Raw genomic sequence first — 27,599 nt, forward strand, 5'->3', positions numbered from 1 at the left:
CAACTGATGAAACACATGCTAAATATTTGCTGGAAGAAGTCAATAATTCTGACATTAGAATCAAAGACTGCAGAGGAGCACTGAAGTGATAATTGGGCAACCATGGAGATCAAGCCAGAGTGAAGATGATGAATGAGTAAGCCACATTCCTTGTTGCCCCCATCACTGGAATTTAGCTGTTTGATATGCTGCCAAATCCTGCAATACAGCCTTGACTTAAATGGACTTTTCCTGAATGTTTCTTTGGAGTACTAAATTGTATTTTCTTTGAAATATTGAATTAGCTGTTGTGAAGAAAAACAGAAACACAGTTTAAGGGTTGGGGAATCCGTCCCCGTATATTGTAAATTTGAGCAAGAACTTTGTTGTTCAGTACAACGGTCAGGTTTGCAATAAACGGTTGACAAAGAATGGCGGATACACGGAGCAATTTATGTGATTTGGAATGGAAGTAAGAGTGGAGGAAGGGTGATGTGGATGATCTTTAGGCGGAGGTGACGTCATTCCTGAGTGACTGGAGGTGAAGTCATCAGGGTGAGCTGGGAAAATTGAGGAAGCTCCTCGGATGTTGGGATGATGTTTTTGGAATGAATTCAAGGTGCCGTAGTTTTTTGATCCTCGTCTTTCCTGGCCAAATTACAGACAGAAGCGTTAATACGCTGCCTTAGTTCCCCGTCCTGCGGTTTCTCGCGGCTCATCGGGTCCTTTAGCTGCTCCCTAATTGATCGTGTGTGACACTGTACAAAATAACTGCACGATTAATAAACTGGTTGGGCATTCCCCAAAGCTAATTGTGAAATTTCATTATGAAATCAGAAAAACAAAGTGGATTGTGCACACTGATGGCGCAAATGCTTAGTTTACGGATACAATGCTTGAAATTTGCTGAGGATCTTACATGAGATGCTGACTTCCTGTATAAAGTCACAAGTGTAGGCAGAATAATTGGGACATTCTACTTTGTAGTGAGTTTGGTGATTTGGAACACTGTGCTACGCACAGTTAAGCATACCAATTTAGTCCTCCCATACTTATTGTGAGTGACACACTTAATGTCGACTCATTTATTAATATATCACCAAACAAGTTTCCGGGATGTTATTGAGAAAGCAAAAATGCCTACCTGAAAAACTGATATACCTTCACAGAGAATAGCATGACACACAAAAAAAACACTTTTCAGAGAAAGAACTGTACACGAGTATTTAAAAGTACAGGAAAAGTTTAAAGCCAACTTTTACAAGTGCTTGATGGACTCTGTCATCAGAGAGACAAAAGAATGCTTTTCTTTCTTGAGCAAAGTCAATTTTGTTTGGCATTCTTTTGGACATAAAAAAGTGGAATAAATACAGTGGAGACAACAATGAACTTGTGTTTTTTTTAGAAGACATTCATAGTAGTGAGTTGACAACTGAATTAAACATTCTGTCTCATCTACTCACCAAAGGAGTCTAAACTTCTTTTGATGTAGTGCAGCATTTGGTCATCAAAGATATCCAATCCAAATACAGTGACAGAATATCAAATATTTGTAACAATTGTAACTTCTGTTGCCAGTGCTGAATCCTCATTAAACAAACTGAAATGAATATAAATCTATCTATAGTACATTATATAACAAGAGAGGCTGTCTGCTCTGGCTTTGCTGTCTTTTGAGAACAATATGGCAAGGCAGATAGATTTCAGTGCTATCATCACTAGATTTGCTATGAAGAAAATGCAATGGATGAAGTTTGAAGGTAAGCCAAGGTTCTTGATTTTTAAATAACTACTAGCCCTCTAAACATTAAGTGGAATAGGTCATTCCATACCACCGTGCCGCCCATTCATAATCAGTGACCTTGAAATAGTCTAAAATGATACTCCACATGTTTGTGTTTGAAATGTGTCATTTTGTACCATCTTGGAGTGTCTCTTAGAGGGTTAGTACTATCACTAAAGAATTAAATATCAAAAATATTATCATATTTGTGATCACCTACCTCAAAATAGTATAAAACAACACACCACAAGTACAGGGTGGCGCAGGGAAACTGGAAATTTTCAATTGATGTTCAATACATGAATAAACACATTACAAAATACATTTAATGATGAAATGTATTATACAGGATATGCAATTAATGATGGTAATCTATATTCATTCACTATTCATTTTATGTTTTGAAGAAAGGATCATGAAGGTGTTGTCCATTTCTCCATACACATTCCGACAGCCTGTTGGGGAAATTCTGCATTGCTTGACATAACCTGTCAAGAGGAATGCCAGCGCTTTTCTGTCCCGACGGTTGATTCCGTGTTTTTTTTTTTCAAACTCCTCGCTGAAGTTTACAATCGACTGCTTTTCAATGACTCGCTCCCAGTGCAAAAAAAAAAGTTATTTTTCTAACAACTTTTCTGCCACTCCTCTGACCTCCGCCCTTTGCTACTCTCAAAACCAATAAAATAATTTAACATAAATACCAGCATTTACTTTTTACATTTAAACCTTTATGAATATAATTACATAATTCTTTTAACAACATGTACAATAAATGTAACTGTATTAATCAAAATTTATATTACACCATTGCTATTACCACCTCATAACTTGAGTTTTAAAGGGCTACACTGTAATAAGAAATACAATGGTACCTCAGTATACGTCTGCTTTGGAATAAGTCCAACTTGGTATACGTCCTGTTTGGACACAAAAAATTTTGCTTGGTATACGACCTTTGTTTGGAATACGACTCGCGTGCTAACCTTGTTTACCTCTCTTGAGACAGAGCCATGACTGCCCACGAGCGTTAGTGTGCCAGTTGCTAGCATTCAGTGAACAACCCGCGCTCTAACTCTCTGTGAACTTTCACGTGTGTGATATAGCGGGTCCACAGCTCCTGTCAAAGTCCAGCTTTAAAATAAATAATCACCGCGCTCGCAGCTTGGTGAGGCGTGGTGGTTATGTGGCTGAAGGTTGTCAGGGCGATTAGCGATGTGGGCGTTCTCACCAAAGTGCACTTGTGAGGGACCGTCCGCATTAATGATTGTTCCTGGGGCTGCTTATCTTGATAAACAGAAGCACGAGTCAGCTAGAAGGGGAGTAAAAAGAAAAAAAGACGGGAGGTTGAGCGAGTGAGAGAGATGAGAGAGAGAGAGAGAGCGCGAGCGAGCGAAGTAGCTGAAGTAGGCAGAGTTAATGTCAGCTGCAAGCAGGGCGACTTTCCTGTTGGGAAGCAGGGGGGCCGCCAGGTAAAAAAGGCACCGGGCTCCTTCTTGTTTTTTTTTTTTATTTTTTATTTTTAAAGAATGCTTCCTGCTCTATTTTAACTTTGTTGTTTTAAGAAGACTTTTTCTATTGTTTTAACCTCCACGTTTCACTTCTGATTTTATGGATTATTTATTGGAACTTTGGAGACTGCACTTTAATTTGAACACCTTGTTTTGTTAATTGTTTTAATAAAAGCACTTTGCACTTTTTCACCATCCCCTTGCTTTACCGATGAGGTTAGCAGTGAGGCACATTACCGACGGTGTAGGATTCAAGGGTTCTCCGGCAGCAGATGGGAGCGTACAGCAAACCTGCATCGTCACAACGTGATTTTGTGTATTTTTCATGTAAATATGAATTGATTGTTGAAAAGTATGAAGGTGGCATGCGTATCCGGGACATGGCTGTTGCATACCATTTGCCGAGAATGACGGTATCTACGATTGTGAAAAACAAAGATGTTATTAAAAAGTAAAGTGAGGTAAAATTTTCATTTATTTCATCTAATTGCTTTTGTATTTATGTATTTTAGTATTAAGCAGCGTTTAAATTATTTTATACAACCCCATCAATGTACTTTATAATATGCCAATAGCAATAGGATTTTTTTTTCATGGGAACGGATTAATCATTTTCCCATTATTTCTTATGGGAAAAATTTGTTTGGTATACGTCCTGTTTGGTATAAGTCAAAGGGTCTGGAACGGATTAAGGACGTATACCGAGGTTCCACTGTATATGTACAGTGATCCATCACTATATAGCGCTTTGACTTAGGCGGCTTCACTCCATCGCGGATTTTAAATGTAAGCATATCTAAATATATATCACAGATTTTTCGCTGGTTCACGGATTTCTGTGGACATGGGTCTTTTAATTTAAAGTACATGCTTCCTCAGTTTGTTTGCCCAGTTGATTTCATACAAGGGACGCTATTGGCGGATGGCTTAGAAGCTACCCAATCAGAGCATGTATTACGTATTAAATAAAACTCCTCAATGATATACGATGTGCTTCCCACGCAATGCTTGATTGTTTGCTTTTCTCGTTCTCTCTTACCCTCTCTGACATTCTCTGCATCTGACGGAGGGGGTGTGAGCAGAGGGGCTGTTTGCCTAGAAGATACAGACACTACTCTAAAAAATGCTGAAAGACTACCTTCACATTGCTCCCTTCTTTTCGGCAGCTTTATCGCGGTGCGCATACTTAAAAGCCCAACAGCACGTATTGATTTTTTGATTGTTTGCTTTTCTGTCACACTCTCTCGCTCTCTCTGACATTCTCTGCTCCTGACGGTGCTCCTTTGAAGAGAAGATATGTTTGCATTCTTTTAATTGTGAGAAAGAACTGCCATCTCTGTCTTGTCATGGAGCAGTTTTTTTTGACTAAAGGGTGTTATTTCATGTCTAGAGGGCTCTAATAATGTTAACAGTGTGGGAGAGTTTATAAGGGCTTAAAATATATAAAAATAACCATACAAACATATGGTGTCTACTTTGCGGATTTTCACCTATCGCGGGGGGTTCTGGAACGCAACCCCCGCGATCGAGGAGGGATTACTGTACAAAACATGGATGAGTGGATGGAAAATGATTTGTCTATTTGTCCTTCTTGGCTAGCTCTTTACATTTCCATTTTTAGTGATGCTAATTCTCAACTCTTAGTTGTTCATGTGGCCATTGTGCATCTAAATCATGGGTGGGCAAAATCGTTCCTGGAGGTCCGCAGTGGCTACAGGTTGATTGAGAACAGCAAACAAAATGGTTGATGTCCTGATAAATGTTAGCCAAAAGAAGCTCAGTTCTTGCATTTTCCAAGAGCCACATGCCACAACTAAATCCAGAAGGTTGCAGCCAATAAAACTCAAATTCTGAAATCAAAGACAAAATTTCAGTTTGTTTTTCTTCACTGTTCAGATTTGATTGGTACACAGTTTTCTCTAAATAGTCCTGAAGTTATCTCCTGTCTGGTTGTGTATTACTAAAAACAGTTTGTACACTACAGCACAAAAATTTGAATAAACTGCAAAATGAAATTATTCATTCAATACCTTTCATTCATGTTTCAAAATGCAATTCTCTTGTCAGGCATTAGTCAATGCCACCAAAATAAACAATGCAATACAATACAATTTATTTTTATATTGCCCAAAATCACACAAGGAATGCCGCAATGGGCTTTAACAGGCCATGCCTCTTGACAGGCCCCCAGCCTTGACTCTCTAAGAAGACAAGAAAAACTCCAAAAAAAAAACCCATGTAGGGAAAAAATGGAAGAAACCTTGGGAAAAGCAGTTCAAAGAGAGACCCCTTTCCAGGAAGGTGGGGGTGCAGTGGGTGTCAAAAAGAAGGGGATCAATACAATACAATACAATACACTGAACAGAACAAAACCTCAATACAGTATAAAAATAAAAAATTTTGAAGTACGTAGCAGAATTTAACAATGGATGACATTACATAATATGATTTGGATTTGTTTATAATCCTGGAGACCTCAACCATCAAGCTGCCTCCCCCATTTGGCCATTCCACAGCTGAAACAGTGCTGAGCCAGCCAATCCAATAAAAGGACTTCTCTTTCCCATGATTCCAGTGATCCTCCATCAGGGATGACTTTATCATATGAAATCTTTGTCCCATTGTCTGGAGAAATAACAATGAAAATGTTTAGTCATGTTGTCAACAAGTATTTTAAGATTTAAAATGATCAACTATTGTTCACTTATTTTACTATCATTTATCTCTAGCCAGCTGAACCATTACACAGTTTTATCACATTGGAGTTTTCTGCCAGATAGGAAACATTTGAAAGGTGAGTTTTTTTTCTTTTTTCTTTTTAGTTCAGGAAAATAGAAATTACAATGCTCGCCACAGACCAAACACAAATCTGAAAGCCTTGAAGAAAATAAAGTTCTATATTATAGGAAAAATGTACATGGGTTTTGGTAAGTTATGTTCGAATCAACAAGGCCAATTCCATATCATGGGTCATCTAGTCACTCCTGCTGGTCGGGGCACATACTGTATTTTCATCTACATCACATTGGATATTCTCACTTGCAATAAATTTAGAAAAAAAATCTTCTTGCATGCCTCAACCAACCTCTACAATAATCTGCATCCATTGCAGCAAGGAAAGAAACATGGTCGTGTGACAGGTGATCATAAACTGTCCACCTCCAAGCTAAAAAGAATTCCTCAACAGGATTCAGGAATAGAGAATAAGAGGGAAGATGCTCCATTTGCATCCTTTGGTGTGTATTGCATTGGTGCAGTGGAAATTTACCTTATCCCATACTACAATATAACTGGGCAAATCAGGCCATACTAATCCCCTTTTATTTTTAAGAATGAAATCACTGCAGACAGTGTAAATGACCTGTAGATGCTGGGTATTTGCAGGGCCCAATTACAGATATGTGTATACTCATACCATACTCACACACACAGTGTGATACACATACAGTAGTTCTATTCCCCTCACGCTGCCCAGGGACATCCACTGTTAGCTCTCTGTCATATTATATTTTGCCAAAGCCTCCTATATTTGGACAGGTTGAATCCAGTCTCATCACAAACACCTGTATGTGAGGGGTTTCATTTGACTCCAGATCCATAACTGTCAAATGTAAACATAAAAGATCAGATTTAAAATCAACAATGCACATGTTACAGTATAAGTCTGTCTCTGCAACAAGAGTAATGTAATTTGAAATACAAGTGATAATGAAATACATAAAATAACACACAATACTGTTTAGATAGATAGATAGATAGATAGATAGATAGATAGATAGATAGATACTTTTTTAATCCCAAGGGGAAATTCACATACTCCAGCAGCAGCATACTGATAAAAAACAATATTAAATTAAAGAGTGATAAAAATGCAGGTAAAACAGACAATAACTTTGTATAATATTAACGTTTACCCCCGGGTGGAACTGAAGAGTCACATAGCATGGGGGAGGAACGATCTTCTCAGTCTGTCAGTGGAGCAGGACGGTGACAGCAGTCTGTCGATGAAGCTGTTCCTCTGTTTGGAGATGATACTGTTCAGTGGATGCAGTGGATTCTCCATGATTGACAGGAGCCTGTTCAGCACCCGTCGCTCTGCCACGGATGTCAAACTGTCCAGCTCCTTGCCTACAATAGAGCCTGCCTTCCTCGCCAGTTTGTCTAGGCGTGAGGTATCCTTCTTCTTTATGCTGCCTCTCCAGCACACCACCGCATAGAAGAGGGCACTCGCCACAACTGTCTGATAGAACATCTGCAGCATCTTATTGTAGATGTTAAAGGACACCAGTCTTCTAAGGATTTATAGTCGGCTCTGTCCTCACATGCACAGAGCATCAGTATTGGCAGTCCAGTCCAATTTATCATGCAGCTGCACTCCCAGGTATTTATAGGTCTGCACCCTCGAGCACACAGTCATCTCTGATTATCATGGGGTCCAGGAGGGGCCTGGGTCTCCTAAAATCCACCACCAGCTCCTTGGTTTTGCTGGTGTTCAGGTGCAAGTGGTTTGAGTCGCACCATTTAACAAAGTCCTTGATTAGCTTCCTATACTCCTCCTCCTGCCCACTCCTGATGCAGCCCAACATTAGCAGTGTCATCAGCGAACTTTTGCATGTGGCAGGACTCCAAGTTGTATTGGAAGTCTGATGTATATAGATTGAACAGGACCGGAGAAAGTACAGTCCCCTGCGGTGCTCATGTGTTGCTGACCACAATGTCAGACCTGCAGTTGCCAAGACGCATATACTGAGGTCTGCCTGTAAGATAGTCCATGATCCATGCTGCCAGGTATGAATCTACTCCCATCTATGTCAGCTTGTCCCTAAGGAGTAGAGGTTGGATGGTGTTGAAGGCGCTAGAGAAATCCAGAAGCATAATTCTTACAGCACCACTGCCTCTGTCCAAGTGGGAGAGGGATCGGTGTAGCATATAGATGATGGCATCCTCCGCTCTTACCTTCTCCTGGTATGCTAACTGCAGAGGGTCGAGGGTGTGGTGGACCTGTGGCCTCAGGTGGTGAAGCAGCAGCCGCTCCATGGTCTTCATCACATGTGACGTCAGAGCGACAGGCCGGAAGTCATTCAGCTCACTAGGACGTGATACCTTTGGGACTGGGGTGATGCAAGATGTTTTCCAAAGCCTCGGGACATATACAGTATAGATATATCTATATAGATACATATCTATACTAATAAAAGGCAAAGCCCTCATTGACTCACTCACTCACTGACTGACTCACTCATCACTAATTCTCCAACTTCCCGTGTAGGTAGAAGGCTGAAATTTGGCAGGCTCATTCCTTACAGCTTACTTACAAAAGTTAAGCAGGTTTCATTTCGAAATTCTACACGTAACGGTCATAACGGTCGATAACGGTTGACAACGTTCGCCATGTTGAACTTTCTTTTTTATGGCCCCATCTTCACGAAATTTGGTAGGTGGCTTCCCTACGCTAACCAAAACCAATGTACGTACTTATTTCAGTGGTATGATGCCACTGTCGGCCACCATATTGAACTTTCTAATGTCAGTATTTCTCCAACTTCATGTGTAGGTAGAAGGCTGAAATTTGCCAGGCTAATTCCTTACAGCTTACTTACAAAAGTTAAACAGGTTTCATTTCGAAATTCTACGTGTAACGGTCATATTGGTCAACAACGTCCGCCATGTTGAACTTTTTTATTTATGGCCCCATCTTCACGAAATTTGGTAGGTGGCTTCCCTGCACTAACCGAAACCAATGTACGCACTTATTTTGGTGGTATGATGGCACTGTCAGCCGCTATATTGAACTTTTCTACGGGCTTGGTTACTTATGGGCCCATCTTCAAGAAATTTGGTACGCGGGTTCCCAACGCTAACTGAATCCTACTTACATACATATATATGTCCATAGCCTGTAGCTCGGTCACCGTGTGAGGCGGTATTGGGTCCTCCATCCCGCCTCCCACGTTGTTGGCTGCCTGCCTATATAAGGCCGTCCATTGCTCCGGTCTCTACATTCTCTTCCTTGCTTGCTTCGCCACAGGCTTCACGTCTCCCTGCTGATAACTACAGCCTTTTTTTTAATCCACGGCTTCTTCGCTGTTTTATTGTTCATTTATTACGCTTTATAGTTATTGTTTAGGTATTTTAGACTTACTTTACATTGTTCAGGTACCCATTTCCTTTATCATTCCAACCGTACCCCATTAACATGTCTATCGAGGGGATCACCATCGATCAAAGAACTGTCACTTACCGAGTGGTTTCCATGCCCGGAAATGACACCTACCTTTTCCATTCTCTGTTTTACATATTGCACGGCCATATCAGGCTCACTCTTGATATCCGGAGGAACATTGTGTCTTATGTATTGAATGACTGGGACAGGTTCAAGTTGTGGACTGATGACAGTACAGGAGATAATTATACTACACAGGAGCACTATAAGAGTGAAATGCTTAAGCCCTTCACCTTTGGTTCTGCATGTGAGTTGATGGCTGCCGCTGAATTGTTCGGTTGTCGCTTTCAAGTGTACCGAAATGGACAAATATTTTACACCTTTCAACAACTGCCAATGCCTCTTAAACATCTTAGATTCACAGGCGATGATTTCAGTAGTGGACACTTTGATGTTTATGAATGTTTAAACTCTCAAAAACTGGATGTGAAGTTATCGATGAAACCGGTTGTATGCTTACAACGCTTGACAGATGCCGAATGTCACTTCAACACTAGTCCTGCAAATACTGTCGTAATTGAAACAAACCATGAAACTCAAAGTGATTATGACAGTGGCAATCCAAGCTGTGAGATTTGAAACAAGATTACTGTTCACATGGCCAACTGTACGTTGCATGCTCAAGAGTAAGCTCAGCACACAGCTTGGTCATATTACAACCGGAGGCCCGAACTGACAATGTGGTATACAAAGAGATCCTTAACAAATAATTATTGGTATATTTTCCCTCAGTTTAAAAAGGTTTAATTTTCTTCTTAATAAAAATTTTAAGGCAGTACTTCGCCGCTGCAAAGCACAGGTATTTTACTAGTATCAATATAAATAGATAGAAATTTATTTGTGTACAGTAAAGTATTACTATATGTGTGTGTGTGTGTATCACTCTCCTATACACAGACACAGCAAACGGGCATAGTTGGGGCCAGGTCAGTGGCCAAATTATACTGTTCCCTGCATTTATAATGTCCCTAGCATCACCCATCAGCGACAGGTGCGTATAGCGCAATCTCAATTGGCTCATAGTTGTTTCCGTGACGCTCTGCTGCTGTGCTGCAAACCTGTGGTCGCCTCGGCAACGGATATGCAGTCCTCCACAGACACTGCAGCTACACTTTGGCATGCTGTCCCATTGGTGGGGGTCCTAAAAAAGTTCGGAAACCTTAAAATCCCCAACAATTGGCATTGTCCACACTGATGTGGGCTAAGCGACCATCCAAGCTGGGCTCGGCTAGGTGGGAGAGAATGTCAGCATTGGTATGTACATCCCTGGGATGGTGACAAACATCAAAAATGAAATCCTGCAAGCTAATAGACCACCAAGTGAGCCAGGTGTTAGTATTGTTCTGTTTGTACAACCACTGAAGTGGTGCATGGTGAGTCACCAGGGTAAAAGGCTGTCCCCAGAGGTAGTAACAGAGGGCCTCCACCACCCACTTAATCGCCAAACACTCCTTTTCAATAGTCGAATAATTTCACTCCCTGGGTAGCAGCTTTCTGCTGAGAAGCGTGATGTGGTGTTCTTCCACCTCAAAACATTTTGAGAGCACCGCTCCTAAACTGTAAGCGCTTACATCCATTTACAGAATAAATTCCTTTGAAAAGTTGGGATTGCACAGAACTGGGAACAATGATAAAGCAGTTTTTAGTTCCGAGAAGGCTCTCTCATGGGCGTTGTTCCAGACAACACTACGATTCTTTTTCCACTTTTTCAAGTCAGTGAGGGGGGTCGGCCCAATGCGCAAAATTGGGAATGAACAGCCTGTAGTACCCCACGAGCCCGAAGAAGGCACAAACCTACCTCTGTGTTTTGGGACATGCATATGCAAGCCCCTCCTCCACCTTGTCCATTTGAGGCTTGAGTAAACCCTTCCCCATGGAATATCCCAGATAATGTGGACATCATTCCGTAGCATTTCCTCTCAAATCCATGACAGGATTGCATCAATAGTGAGCTTCTCCACAATGCACTCGAAAGGGTCTCCACAGATCCAGCTTTGAATCAGGTCCACCAAGCCCTGGATCTGTCCTCATACAGGGTGATCTGGAACAAAATGCCACAGATGAAACTGGCGGCCCTTGACCACCGGGCTCACAGCCATGTGGTAGAGGATCTGTTGCTTCATGTAGTCATAAACATCAAGCCTTTCAGGATGAAGATTCTGTATGGCTTGGAGGGCTTCTCTGGTTAAAAATGGGGCTAAAATAGCTGTCCAGGCAGACCTGTCCCAGAGCATCAATGTTGCCATACGTTCAAAGCAAAATAGGAAATACTCAGGGTCATCTGAATGAGCCATCTTCAGCAGGCAGCTGCGGACGCCAGAGCCTCATCTTACTCTGGCTTTTGCTGTATTTCTTGGGGATCCATTGATCCAAGGACCTCACTCCTGGTACCATGTGATGTGCGAGTCCCTGACCTGCACCCCAAAACATGAGGCTGAGTCTCAGTACTTTAACAAAACCAACTTTTTACAGCTTGAAACAGGAACAGCACAGTTATTTATTGTAGTGGGATCTACCATTCTGTAGTACACAGATACAGCAATCAGGCAGGGTCATGGCCAGGTTAGCGGCCAAGTAATCCCATTATTTTTATACATTATTTCTGTAGGAGAACGCTTTTCCCTTGTTCCCCAAAGCATCACAGTATAATTAAGCAGCACCAAATATGCAATCTCTTGTTTCTCCTCATTTCTCTCTTTCAAGTCATTTCCTCCTCCACCACTCTTTGCAAGCTTTGTCCTCTTCCACCTGACTCAAGCTCCAAGTGCTTGAAGTCCTTCTTCTGGCTGCATTTTCGGTTGTTGCTGAAGTGCTGCAATAAAGGGCCCAACAGTTCCTGCTGTGCTTTCTGGCAGCACCCACAGAACCCGCCAGGGCCAATCTAAACTCCAATTCCCAAGGAGCCCTGTGGGAGACCATGGTACCGCTGCAAGCCAGGGAGGCTGACATCTAGTGATCCAGGGGAGGTAACGCCCTGAGTAAGTTTTCTCCCCAGGTCAATCCACTGTTGAGGCGTCCCAGCTGGGTAACGGCCCTAGCTGTCCTCCACTATATATATATATATATATATATATATGGCCTACAGGGAGTGCACCGGACACTCAAACCTGACAAAGACAGACACCAGGAACACGTTTCATCAACACATGTTCCCACAAGCGGCACAGTACAATGCAGAGCACGCAAGATTTCTTTTCTTTTGTCTTCTTCCTTGGCACTCTCTCTCCACTCTCTCACTCTCTCTCCACACCTCCTCTGGTAAACATTGTCCTCTCCCACCCAACTGTGGCTCCAAGAGTAGTGGCTGCTGGCTCATTTTAAACCACACCTGAAAGTGCTCCAGGTATCTTGTAAAGGAGATCTGGGATCACTCCCAGGTGTGGCGAAAGCCCAAAGTAGGGCTCAACATCTCCCCTTGGCGGCTGCCACAACACCTAACAGAGTTGTAAAGCACTCCAACTTCAGCATAACCTGTGAGAATTAGTGGTGGCAAATCAACTTGTGAAGACTGCTCCCTAGCATCCGCATCTGGCAGAGCTCCTAGCTGTACATGACAATATATATATAAATATATATATATATATATATATATATATATATATATACACATACATACATACACACACAGTATAGTATATATATATATTGTGAACGCTGGCCCGGACACACACAGACGGACATCTTTGTTTTACCCAACACACCGTTTATTTACAATATATACAAGCAACAGTCACGTACACAAAACCCCAGTGCCTCTTGCACCGATTCCCCACAGTTCAGGCCTTACAGTCTCGGTGCCTTTTCCTTGACCGCCTCCCGTCCTCTCTCCAGCTCTGTCCACTTCCACCCGACATCCACCAATGACTGGAGGGAGGGGCCTTTATAGGAACCCGGATGGGCTCCAGCTGCTTCCTGGCAACCTCCCGCGGACACACCCCCGTGTGGCGAAACTGCCGCTGCGCCCAGAAGCCGTCCGGTGTCCCCTGTCGTCTATAGTATATATATATATATATATTATATATATATATATATATATATATATATATATATATATATATATATATATATATATATATATATATATATATATATAGGGTGGGTTGGCACCCTGCCCTGGATTGGTTCCTGCCTTGTGCCCTGTGTTGGCTGGGATTGGCTCCAGCAGACCCCCGTGACCCTGTGTTTGGATTCAGTGGGTTGGAAAATGAATGGATGGATGGATGGATGGATAGATAGATATATATATATATATACACACATATATAGTATATATATATATATATAGTATATATATATATATATATACTAAATATATATATAGGCAGCACAGTGGCACAGTGGGTAGCGCTGCCGCCTCGCAGTTAGGTTCGCTTATCAGGTCCTCCCTGTGTGGAGTTTGCATGTTCTCCACATGGGTTTCCTCCCACAGTCCAAAGACATGCAGGTTAGGTGGATTGGCGATTCTAAAATTGGCCCTAGTGTGTGTTTGTGTGTGTCCTGCGGTGGGTTGGCACCCTGCCCGAGATTGGTTCCTGCCTTGTGCCCTGTGTTGGCTGGGATTGGCTCCAGCAGATCCCCGTGACCCTGTGTTTGGATTCAGTGGGTTGGAAAATGGATGGATGGATATATCAGATGACAGATGAGATTAGATGTTTTAAGGTACAGTACCCGCACATACCAGTACTTCAATTCCTTCAATTTCTCACTGTTCCTTTCAGACAGCACCCTGTAGAGCTGTTTCATTGCCATCAGATTTCTCCTGTTTACTTTGTTGATCATTGAAAGACAGAATTTATGTTTTTGAAGGTGTCATTGTCTGCTATGATGGTACCAGGCATCTCTCTTAATCTGACAGCATTATTCACTATGACCATGTTGGAGATCTCTGGCTCTTGTTGAGGTGTGAATAGTGTTCTTCTGTCACCAGCATTTGGATGACATGTAGTCCTAAATACATAGTACATACACACTGATGAAAAATGTTACTGTAATGCAAAAATAGATCCCATTACTGTACTACCTTTTTCAAAATAACTTGGAGCAGAATTCTGAAAGATTACACATCTGTTTTATCTTCTGAATGTTTGGTTTATTGAAGACACCATTGAGAGGCCCATATTCGGCTGGACTCTCCTACTGGCCTCTGCCATTGTAAGCCCATGGTTTATGACATGGTCCACTACTGCTGTCTTCATTTCATCTGCCACAGGTCTGTATATGTGTTCTCGAGTGGCTCTTCCACTCTGCTGTGTTCTTCTCAGCAAACCACCTTGCATCCTCAGCTGCCTTTCATATGGAGCCATTTGCCTCTGGTCAACAACAGCTTGTTCCCCCATTTTCAAAAGTTGCAGGATCCTTAATACACAGCTATATGCTTGATGTTTGCATGAGTTGCACCTGACATCTGAGGGGAAGATGAGTGGGTATTCTGCCCAACTCTGCACTTCTTCCTTTTGAAATGTGTTTTAGGAAATATGTAGGCATGTATTTTAAAGATATTATTCTTGTTAAGAATAATAAAACACAGTGTATCTCCAAAGGAAGACAAGTGGATAGAAAAAAAAATTGTTAAGAAAATTTAAGACATAAGACAGAGGTAGGGTCAAAGAAGGCCTGTGTTCTCTGTCGCGCTACAGATCTGCTGTGAAAGACTACATAAACAAAAGAGATAAAAACAGAAACGGAGAATCCTCCTCCAAGCTAAAATAATGTTGAGGTCTACCTATTAGAGCAAGCACCATAAAGTCCTATTAACTCCGCTTGATTAAAGGTTAACCTGTGATGGATTAATATAAAATTGAGATGATAGCCATAATATTATAAATCATTACCTTCTTCCTTCCTTCTTTCCTTCCTGAATATGATCAACTAGATACAAAGAGAGAAAACATAATGAATAAATGAACGTTTTTCACATACCATAAATTGTCTAGCTTAAAAATTAGTGTAGTGTCAAATATTGCATTTGATTAGTTATTTTAAGTGACATTTTTCTTCAAACAGATTATCACTGTGTAGCTTTAGAACAAACATGCAGAAACAAAAACAACAGAAAGAAGAAGAAAAATACAAATACTAAATACAATCAATATATTAGCATGGATATATGAAAAAGTAAATAGTGTGAACTTCTGTTGCTTTGTATATTTTAGTATGGAGAGCTTCACACTATTAAAATATGCAATATATTTAAAAAGAAGAATACAACTAAATAGTAGTATGAGAAAAGATGCTAAAAGAATTTGCAGATGACTAAGCTATAGGGTGGTGGATATTAGGAAGATCTGGAAAAACATATCCTAGAAAGTAATAAACAGTCAGGTAGATTAAAATAGCTCAATCTGGATGTCATGCTTGATCCACAGTAGAGTCTAAGAAGTATATTAATTGAGCTGTTTTCATCTATTAATTTCTTTTAACACTTCCCTGTAAGGGCAGTGCACTACAGCATCACAAGTCCAGCGTCGAGCTTGAATCCCATTTCTGGTTGTGGTCCATTTGGAGTTTGCGCATTCACCCATTGTATGCATATGCAGTTTAAATTAATCTGAATTAATTCTGGGTGTATGAGGGATCCTGAAATTAACTGGCATCCTGTCCAGGGCTGGCCGCTGCCTTGCACCTAGAGCAACAGGAATTGGCTCCAGCTCCCATATGACCCTGATTTGGATTATGAGAGTTTATGATTTTATGTTGCAAATGAAGGAAGATACATGTTTACCTTCGATTGTCAGCAACCTCTTGTTTGACTCCTAATTTCTAATGTCTGTGGCACCAGTATCTTTCTGTCTTGCATCTAAAACTTAAGTGATTATTTACACTTCCTAAATATGATGAAGTTAGATTTTAATTCATTATAAATTTTATGGGCAGCACGGTGGCGCAGTGGTAGCGCTGCTGCCTCGCAGTTAGGAGACCCGGGTTCGCTTCCCGGGTCCTCCCTGCGTGAAGTTTGCATGTTCTCCCTGTGTCTGCATGGGTTTCCTCCCACAATCCAAAGACATGCAGGTTAGGTGGATTGACGATTCTGAATTGGCCCTAGTGTGTGCTTGGTGTGTGGGTGTGTTTGTGTGTGTCCTGCGGTGGGTTGGCACCCTGCCCAGGATTGGTTCCTGCCTTGTGCCCTGTGTTGGCTGGGATTGGCTCCGGCAGACCCCCGTGACCCTGTGTTCGGATTCAGTGGGTTAGAAAATGGATGGATAAATTTTATATTTTGTCTGAAGCAGTAAGCAAATACTTCTGGATATACTTGTCTTTGGTCACACTGACTATATGTGATGTGTTTTTGCAAATTTGTGCTTCTCAGATGTTGCATATCCATGGAAAAGCACACTTAAAAGACAGCAGTTTCTGATATTTATTCATGCATATCTCTTCATACTTAAAGTGGACTCGGAAAGAATTTAGACCGCTTAGTTTTCTGCACACTTTACCACTTTGTAGATTTAAACTGCCATTTTTGTCCATCAATCTACACTCATTAACCTATAATAATAATACAGTAGAGTCTCGCTTATCCTACCTTCGCTTATCCAACATTCTGTATTATCTGACGTCCAACCGCAAAAAAAAAAAAAAAATGGATCAATCGTCACCAAGAACTGCAAGTTGTGAGCGTGAGCATAATCTATTTTTTGTTGCTCCCGACTCTTCCGCAGCTAATTACTGTGGAACCTCAGTTTGCGAGCATAATTCATTCTGGAAATGTGCTCGCAGTCCAAAGCAATCGTACAGTATATCAATGAAATTTACCCCATAAGAAATAATGGAAACTCAGATGATTCGTTCCAGAACCTAAAACTATTCATATAAAAATGATTAATACAAAATATAAAGTAAAAATACATAAAGCAAATTAACCTGCACTTTACCTTTGAAAAGAATCATGGCTGGTGTGAGTGAGTTTCTAAACTCTTTTGGGATTCCACCCAACAGGACGACACGCGGAAGAGCGTCCCAAAGCAATCACAGTCTCTCAGCGTTGTAGCAGTTCGTCATAAAAACCAATCCGAAAAGATCGTGGATATGCTGTAAGTGCCTGCCGTCGATGGGTGATACAAGGAACATTATAAATGCGCAGGGCACAGCATTACTTTCCCCTCGACCCTGCCTGACTGCTGTGTCTGTGTATAGGAGAAAGGCAGATCCCGCTAAAATAAATAACTGCACTGTTGCTGTTTCAAGCTTAATAAAGCTGGTGTTGCTAAAAGTACTGAGACTCAGCTTCGAGTTTTCGGGTGCAAGACAGGCGCGTCACAGCACAAACAAACAAACAAACAAACAATGCTGTAGTAAACAGTATACGCATGTACGGATGTTGACTATATGAGTGACGGAGTTAAAGCTCTAGAAACTGCAATTAATTACATTGAGCAACAAGAAGAAGCTACAGGAATCGACATAATGATGCTGCAAAGATGGCGAGACTTGACAGCGAAGTAACGGCACTCGTCAGGAAAGCAGACTACGATCAAAAACATCTTTAAATCATCACAGGACTGAACTTATGTACAGTACATACTGTATTTAACTTCAGACAATTCTGTAACTGTAAGTTCATTTTTTCACTTAATTTATTCTGTTGTTTTGTTGTAAAACATGATTATTAGGTTCGTAATGTGTAAAATTATAACATAGTCTAGCGTTTAATAGGCTTTTTCTTAACACCTGTCATTATCCAACATTTGCGCTTATCCAACGTTCTGCTGGCCCATTTATGTCAGATAAGCGAGACTCTACTGTAATTCTTTGCATTTATATAGTGCTTTTCTCACTACTCAAAGCGCTCAGCAATTGTAGGTTAAGGGCCTTGCTCAAGGGCCCAACAGAGCAGAGTACCAATTGCCGTTTACGGGATTCGAACCGGCAACCTTCCAATTACCAGTGCAGATCCCTAGCCTCAGAGCCACCAATAATGACAAAATTTGGAAATTTTCTTAAAAATCAAAATGTGAAATCTCGCATCTATGCAAGCATTCAGACCCTTTGTTTTCCCACTCCAAACTGTAGTCAGGTGTTTTCTTCGAGATAGATAGATAGATAGATAGATAGATAGATAGATAGATAGATAGATAGATAGATAGATATTCAGACCACTGTATCTATTTGCCCCCTTCCTGATTTCTTATTCTTTTGCATGTTTGTCACACAAAATGTTTCTGATCATCAAACACATTTAACTATTAGTCAAATATAACACAAGTAAACACAAAATGCAGTTTTTAAATGATGTTTTTTATTATTTAGGGAGAAAAAAAAATCCAAACCTACATGGCCCTGTGTGAAAAAGTAATTGCCCCCTGAATCTAATAACTGGTTGGGCCACCCTTAGCAGCAATAACTGCAATCAAGCATTTGCGATAACTTGCAATGAGTCTTTTACAGCGCTCTGGAGGAATTTTAGCCCACTCATCTTTGCAGAATTGTTGTAATTCAGCTTTATTTGAGGGTTTTCTAGCATGAGCCGCCTTTTTAAGGTCATGCCATAGCATCTCAATTGGATTCAGGTCAGGACTTTGACTAGGCCACTCCAAAGTCTTCATTTTGTTTTCTTCAGCCATTCAGAGGTGGATTTGCTGGTGTGTTTTGGGTCATTGTCCTGTTGCAGCACCCAAGATCGCTTCAGCTTGAGTTGATGAACAGATGGCCGGACATTCTCCTTCAGGATTTTTTGGTAGACAGTAGAATTCATGGTTCCATCTATCACAGCAAGCCTTCCAGGTCCTGAAGCAGCAAAACAACCCCAGACCATCACACTACCACCACCATATTTTACTGTTGGTATGATGTTCTTTTTCTGAAATGCTGTGTTCCTTTTACTCCAGATGTAACGGGACATTTGCCTTCCAAAAAGTTCAACTTTTGTCTCATCAGTCCACAAGGTATTTTCCCAAAAGTCTTGGCAATCATTGAGATGTTTCTTAGCAAAATTGAGACGAGCCCTAATGTTCTTTTGCTTAACAGTGGTTTGCGTCTTGAAATCTGCCATGCAGGCCGTTTTGCCCAGTCTCTTTCTTATGGTGGAGTCGTGAACACTGACCTTAATTGAGGCAAGTGAGGCCTGCAGTTCTTTAGACGTTGTCCTGGGGTCTTTTGTGACCTCTCGGATGAGTCGTCTCTGGGCTCTTGGGGTGATTTTGGTCGGCTGGCCACTCCTGGGAAGGTTCACCACTGTTCCATGTTTTTGCCATTTGTGGATAATGGCTCTCACTGTGGTTCGCTGGAGTCCCAAAGCTTTAGAAATGGCTTTATAACCTTTACCAGACTGATAGATCTCAATTACTTCTGTTCTCATTTGTTCCTGAATTTCTTTGGATCTTGGCATGATGTCTAGCTTTTGAGGTGCTTTTGGTCTACTTCTCTGTGTCAGGCAGCTCCTACTTAAGTGATTTCTTGATTGAAACAGGTGTGGCAGTAATCAGGCCTGGGGTGGCTATGGAAATTGAACTCAGGTGTGATACACCACAGTTAGGTTATTTTTAACAAGGGGCAATTACTTTTTCACACAGGGCCATGTAGGTTTGGATTTTTTCTCCCTAAATAATAAAACCATCATTTAAAAACTGCATTTTGTGTTTACTTGTGTTATATTTGACTAATGGTTAAATGTGTTTGATGATCAGAAACAGTTCCTGGAGGATGAAGGAATTGATATCATTGACTGGCCCCCCACGTTTGCCTGAGCTAAATCCAATAGAACAACTCTAGGATATTATGTTTCGGTCCATCTGATGCTGACAGATTGCACCACTATGGCAAGCCAAATTAACATTTAGAGATATCTCAAAATGAATTTTGGATATCTTAAAATGTAATTTACTTTTTAAGATATCTGAAACTCGCTTTGAGATATCTTAAAATAATTTCCTTTACATTTTAAGATATCTGCAATACATTTTGAGATATCTCAAATGTATTTCAAGATATCTCAAATACAGTTTCAGATATCTCAAAATAATTGTGTCTGCATTTCAAGATATCTAAAATGAATTTTCAGATATCTTAAATTGACCTTTCATGCATTTTAAGATATCTTAAATGCATTTCAAGATATCTCAAAATCATTTCCTGTAAAATTGCCTATTATTTCAATGGGACTACTTGTTTATTATAAGATATCTTAAAATGTATTTGAGATATCTTGAAATGTGCAGGAAGTCATTTTAAGATATCTTGAAATGTATTTGAGATATCTGAAAATGGATTGTAGATATCTTAAAATGCTATTGAGATATCTTGAAATAATTGAGTGTCCTTTTAAAGATATCTTAAAATGCATTTTAGATATCTTGAAATACAATTTGAGATATCTTGAAATACATTGTTAGATATCTGAAATGGAGCAGAGACCCATTTTAAGATATCATGAAATTAATTTTAGATATCTAAAAATGTATTTCAGATATCTGAAAAAAAATGAATTTCAAGATATCTTAAATGCTTTTTAAGATATCTAAATTATATTTCGAGATATCTCAAAATAACTTCCTTCTCATTTTAAGATATCCCAAATTCATTTTGAGATATCTGAAATGCATTTTCAGATATCTTAAAATGACTTCCTGCACATTTCAAGATATCTCAAATACATTTCAAGATATCTTAAAATGACTTCCTGCACATTTCAAGATATCTCAAATACATTTTCAAAAACTTCCTGTTAAGGTTCACTGCCTGTTCAGATTCCCATGGCGCAGGCAGAGACTTCTGAAGTTCTTAGGACTATTAGAACTGTGTTCACTGCAATAGAAAGAAATATTCTGGAAGGGTCTGTGATTGATTCTGATACTAAGAATTTATTGCAAAATGCAAAACACAACTTTGATAGAATTTCATCGGCATTACCAGAAAATATTAGAGTACAATTGAGAGACTGTTTTGAGGATTTGATACCACGAATTGAAAGATATGATGCCAGAAACTCTCCACCAGTTATCAACAACTTTCTTGCTACGCGCATTAAAGAAGGTAAGCATCGCAAAAGTATGAATGCCATTTTAAATTAATGTTAAATAAGAAAGTAAACTGATCAATAGGGCAAACATGTTTTGTGCAGTTGAATAATATTTATGTTGCTTTATTGGTATAGTTTAGAGAAACTGAACTTTGACAAGGAATGTCAAAACGTATTGATGAAATTTTTTAATCATAATTTATTAAAAACAATTCTCGTCTTGTGGATAATGCACGCATAGACTTTCTTTCTGATAAATCATTTAACGATATGCACATATAACTGCATTCAATTGTATTTTCTTTTGAACTGAATCACCTAGGGTTGACTTAAATTTAACACTGCGTCTTGTGACATTTTTAAAAATGTTATTTTCATATTAATAACATAATGAAGACGATTTAAAATGCAGTATATTACAGTGGCGTTATTCTTCCTAAATTCAGTAGTTTCATTAAACTCCTATGTTACATTATGTTGGGCCAGTTAGTTCTTGATACTTGACTCCTGAGGTAATTGTTTAATCTAAGCTGGAATCTAAAATAAATGTGAATATGCACTGCATGCCGCACCCCATCCACAGACGCTTTCTTGTCCGTTACCCATACTGTTTTCGTTATAATAGTAGCCCCATGCTGGAAAGATCATGTTCATAAACTGCATTAATGAGTCGGATGTATTGAAGAAAAATGCAATTAGTTCAACTTTAAGGGTGTTACATTTTATTTTTTTATTTCGATACCAACAATAAAAACAGCAATTTAACCTGTGCGATTTTGAAAGTGTTGTCACTTTAAATAAATACATTCACGACACTTTGCTACACTTCTTAAAATATCGTAAAAGCAAAAATGCTTAAAAGATGCTCAACAATTTCTAACAGAGATTTTTCTCCACCACAGCAATGAATTAAACTTAAATAGTATTTTAACGCCTATGGTTAATTGACTGAGATATATGGACTATGATTTCCTAGTTGTTTTCTTATAATAAGTTGCATTAAATACATATGTAAATAAATACATTTAGAGAATATTCTTAGACCAATTTTATAGTTGTGAGAGTTCTAGCCTGTCTCGACAGCACCAGGTGCGAGTGTAGGAGAATTCTGAATGAGGCATAACTGATCACAGGATGGAATCACCTACTGTGCACCCACACTGCAAAGGCCATAATAAAATGATCCATTTTTTTTGCATCAGCATCTCTTGCAAGTGGCAGAATGCAAGAATACCTACAGGAACTCTCACATATATCACTGTTTATCTGCAATATTTCAGAGAGCTGCATCTTTTGTGTAACCGTTTTTAATTCGTTCTGCAGTTAGGAGTAAATTAATTTTTATTACAACACATACTCATTGTAATTATTGCGCACACTGAATTTCTGGCTATTTAACTAGAATATGCCACTTTTTTCAATTGTCCTGTCTTTCAATTTTTGTTCAGCAGTACTGGGCACAAAATATGAATGGAACAGCATGCAGTTTTGGTTCTCATTCAAACCCTGCTGTATGACAACTCTACCAGTTAAGACTGACCAGGTGACTTAATACCATGTTCATGACATTGAAAGGAACCACAGTTCTAGGGAAAAAAAAGAAATGTGGGGACAACATGCTACTCCACTGTAAAAGCACCTCAACTTGTTATCATCCTTAAGCCCAAGTCCAACGGGCTTGTTCAACAACACTATGTCATCAGTTTAAATTAATCTTAATTTCATACATTTATTTTCAATGAATACAGTATTTCAAAGCGCTTCACTTATGCAGAATATTACGATATTGGAGGACAGTGTGGTGACAGGAGAGAATAGAAGTTTGTGCATCTGCCTAACAGATCTAGCATCCAGAATTCCAATCATACTCCTGGACGATGTCCATGTTTTCATGTTGCTCGTTCTCTTCAGTTCCACTCCCAGAAATCCAAAAGCATGCACTTAGCTAGACTGGCTGTCCCAAATTCTCCTTCTGTTAGAGTCAGTGTGTGTGTGTCCATGCATGCAGCAGTTTCTTGTGCCCAACTCTTCTGGAATCAGTCCCAGCCTCACCTAACCTGAATTTCATTAAGCAGCCTTCACAATGGTATGTTGTACTGCAGTGCTGACTTGAACAGGAAGATACAGTGAGAAGTTTGGAATTTAAACCTGTTAGGATTTGTTATTAGATTTACACCAAATATTTCCTTATAATTTTTATATTCATTTTTCTTTTGCAGTTTTCTTTTATCCAGTAATTTAATGTATATGTCAAGCTTTCTTGTTTAGTCCATCTTAAGTCATTCATACACAATCCATCAGTAAACACTAAAAAATGTTTATTATAGCTGAAGTTAACACATCATGACACAAATAACTAATAAACACAAACACAGCAGCAGAAAAGTATTTTCAACCTGGTTTTATACATAATGAAAATTAACTTTTTCCCTGGTATATAAATTATTAGTAAATGCTGGTATTGCTGCATAACCATTTAACATTTTCAAAATGAATTCTTATTCTTTGAAATTAGACTGTTTTAGTAAATTGTTCATAAATAATGTTAGTACACATTTATTGTTAATTGACATAAAGTAGGATGTTTTATTATTATTCTTTTAAATTGTTTCATAATAGGTCAGTTTGGTATGCCAAAAGTTGAAATCTCAAAAGAACAACTGAAGCTTTTAATTTCACAAGGATACACTGGGAAAAGAATTGCAGAACACATAGGATGTTCTGCATCTTATATTTATAAACGCCTGAAAACTGAGGGTCTGTCACCAAGACAGAAATTCAGCAGTATAACAGATAATGAACTGGATGAAGAATGCAAAAGACTACAAGCAAGTTGTCCAAATGCCGGTTCTGAGGTATACTAATTTGTTTTGTATTTTATGCACTCCATGGTTACACTCTGATGTGAAACAAAAATATATTATTAAATTGGAACACAAAATATTAAAATATCTGTTGGTAAATATTTCTGCAAGATGCTTCAGTACAGCATATAAAACATACAATTTTTAAAGTCAGTTCTACCACATGCAGTTTGCATGTTCTCCCTATGTCTGCATGGATTTCATCTGGTTGTGGCTCCAGTTCTCTCTCCCACTGCCCAAAGACATGCAGGTTTGGTGAACTGGCAACACTAAATTAGCCCTGATGTGTGTTTATGGGTCGCCCTGAGATGGACTGGCACCCAGTCCAGGGTTTGTTCCTGCCTTGTGCCAATTGCTTGCCCCCCTGTGACCCAGGTCTGGATTGAGCAGGTTAGAAAATGACACTATGTAAAGTGGAAGAAAAGGAACTTTAAATGCAGAATTGATATCCACACAAAACTTCTATAACAATTTAACATAATGATAATGGTAATAATATACAGTATGAATAGAACAGTAAAAAAAAAGTGTACTTTTGATCTTTTCAAAATCAATGCAATAAACTCTGCATATAGCTATGAGTGGATTTACACAGGAAAGCAAAGGGCACACAAATTTTTTAAAACAAAAATAACTTTCAATTAAAATGTATTATGATCAATCCATCGTTCATTCACTTATTGAGTATTACTTTTTTGCCCATTCATTCACTTTCTGACCTTCTTACTCCAATTTAGAATAATCTAGGACCAAAGAATTCCCTTGTAGCATTGTCAGCAAGGCAAGAACCTCTACCCCATTCTGGAGGACATGTTAATCACAAATTCTGCTTGTGTTCACACTCATCAATTTAGAGTGTATTTTTATCCTAACCTGTATATCTACTTGGATATGGAAGAAAACCTATATAGACAGAGATGGAATTTGCAAAATCCACAGACAGTGAGCAAGTTCACAAAACATAAGTAATTGTTAAGCTGTGAAACAACACTATTATTTATTTCTACACTACCCAGTAGAAATGAAAAAAAAAAAAACACATAAAAATCTAATATGTTAAAGCAGTTAAAAAACTAGGGGACATAGTTTTATTTAAGATATGTAGAAGTACTAAACAGCTCTTTTTTATCATCTTAAGTAACAGCCCTGTGATAGACTGGCTCCTTGTCTCGGGTTGTTAATGCCCACAGCTGTCAGGGCCAGCTTGGATTAAGTAAGATTGGGAATGACTGACTGACTGACTGACCTTAAATCATTTGTTGTGTCTCTTGACATAGAATATCATATATGAAATTGAAAAAAATCTTTTCTCACAACAAATCAGTCAGCTTTCAAGAATAATTGTGAACTATATTCTAAGTTTTGCAGTATTTCACATAATGTCATAGCACCAACAACTGCTGTGACACAATGCTGTCCATCCCAATCCATCTATTCATTTTGTAAATCCACTTCATCCTAAGGGTCACAGGGTAACTGGAGCCTATTCCAGTAAGCATCAGGTGCAAGGCAGGAACAATCCATGGATGGGCCATCAGTCCATCACAGGGTGATCATACACATACACATACATATCTGAGGCCGATTTAACATCACCATTTACACTAACCTGCACATCTTTTGACTGTGGGAGGAAATCCAGATGGCCACAGGGAGAACATTCAAACTTTACACGGAGAGGACTGGGATGTGAACAAAGCAGCACTACCACTGTACCACCATGTCACACTCCCTTCCATTTCATTAATTCTTATTGAATATATCACTTATCAACAATCTTTTTAAAATAAAATATGTTCCTTGCCAAGACCTTACAAGTTTATGTAGCTGTAATGATCACAAAACAAAGATTTAATTTTCTTACAAGATAGTTACCTATAATTACAAACCCTGTACAATCAGCTTTAATGTTTTAAAATTATCAGTTAATTTAAAAATGTTCAAATTATGTTTTTTAACAGATGATGTCAGGAATGCTAAGGGCAAGGGGAATACATGTACAAAGGGACAGACTTCGACGCACATTGGCTAGACTTGACCCAATTGGCACTGCTCAGAGATGGTCACAAACTGTTCAAAGAAGGTCATACCATGCCGTCTCACCTAACAGTATATGGCACATTGACAGTCACATGAAGCTTATAAGGTAAAAGACTTGTAGGATTTATTTCTTAATTTAATGAATATCACTTTCAGCTTCATTATTGTCTTAAGTAGACCAAATTAATATGTGACACTTCTTTGTTTATACAGCTATATGTTTTGCATAAAATAAGTGATATTATTTTTTCAAGTAATAGAAAATAGAATAGGTAATTATGTGTAATTCTAAACATTTTCATTATCCAGAAAACAGTTTCCATATCTGTATGCATAAACATGTGCATTATTTGTGTTTTCCTTCTGGAACCTAATCTATAATTAAATTTTTTTCACTAAACTGCACATGTGCTTAACATTTTTTCTTTTGATGGATAGGTGGGGCTTTGTTGTACATGGTGCTATCGATGGCTTCTCCCGTCTAATACCTTATTTAAGTTGTGCTACAAACAATTCTTCATCCACGGTGCTACAGACTTTCTGCAGGGGTGCTCTACAGTATGGATTACCATTAAGAGTGAGGTCTGACCAAGGCACAGAAAATGTTCAGGTAGCACTGCTTATGAATGCCATCAGAGGATTACACCGTGGCAGCCATATAACTGGACTTTCTGTCCATAACCAGAGAATTGAAAGGCTGTGGAGAGATGTATTTCAACAGGTTCTCTTCCCCATCTACAAAGAATTTTATGAAATGGAAGATAATGGTATACTTGAAGAAGGCAATAGTTTACACAAAGGGTGTCTACAATATGTTTACTACTCAACAATTAATCAAAGATTGGAAATGTTCAGAGAAGGCTGGAATAAGCATAGAATTAGAACTGAACATAACAGAACACCGGAACAAATATGGTTCGATAGCTTGTCCACTACATCTCACCAAACAAGTCTATCTGACATGAATACACAACAGTTTAGAGAAAGTTTAATAGAAAATTTACAAAGAATAGGTGTATCATTTTCAGATGATGCATATATGGAGCCTCAGGAGACATTCAACCCACTTGAAATGTCTGTCCAGAATCTACAGATACTACAAGATGCTATTCAGCTTGAAACAAATTTAAAAGATAAATATGCATGTTGTGTTCAAAAGGCCAATGACTTATTAACAGATACCCAAACATAATGTCCACTCCATTTTGCATGTAGTATTAAAAAATTGTTCATGAGTACATTGGCAAGG

General features: G+C 39.1%; 1 protein-coding gene across 1 annotated transcript; it reads left to right on the forward strand.

The window, feature by feature from the left end:
• Positions 1–1,696: 1,696 nt before the first annotated feature.
• LOC120532193 lies at positions 1,697–27,599 on the forward strand. Its single transcript, XM_039758054.1, has 4 exons — positions 1,697–1,739; positions 24,066–24,301; positions 26,272–26,456; positions 26,789–27,599. The coding sequence occupies exons 1-4, from the start codon at positions 1,709–1,711 to the stop codon at positions 27,540–27,542; spliced, it is 1,206 nt and encodes a 401-aa protein (XP_039613988.1). The 5' UTR covers positions 1,697–1,708; the 3' UTR covers positions 27,543–27,599.

This window comes from Polypterus senegalus, chromosome 7 (assembly GCF_016835505.1).
Source record: "Polypterus senegalus isolate Bchr_013 chromosome 7, ASM1683550v1, whole genome shotgun sequence".
Lineage (NCBI taxonomy): Eukaryota > Metazoa > Chordata > Cladistia > Polypteriformes > Polypteridae > Polypterus > Polypterus senegalus.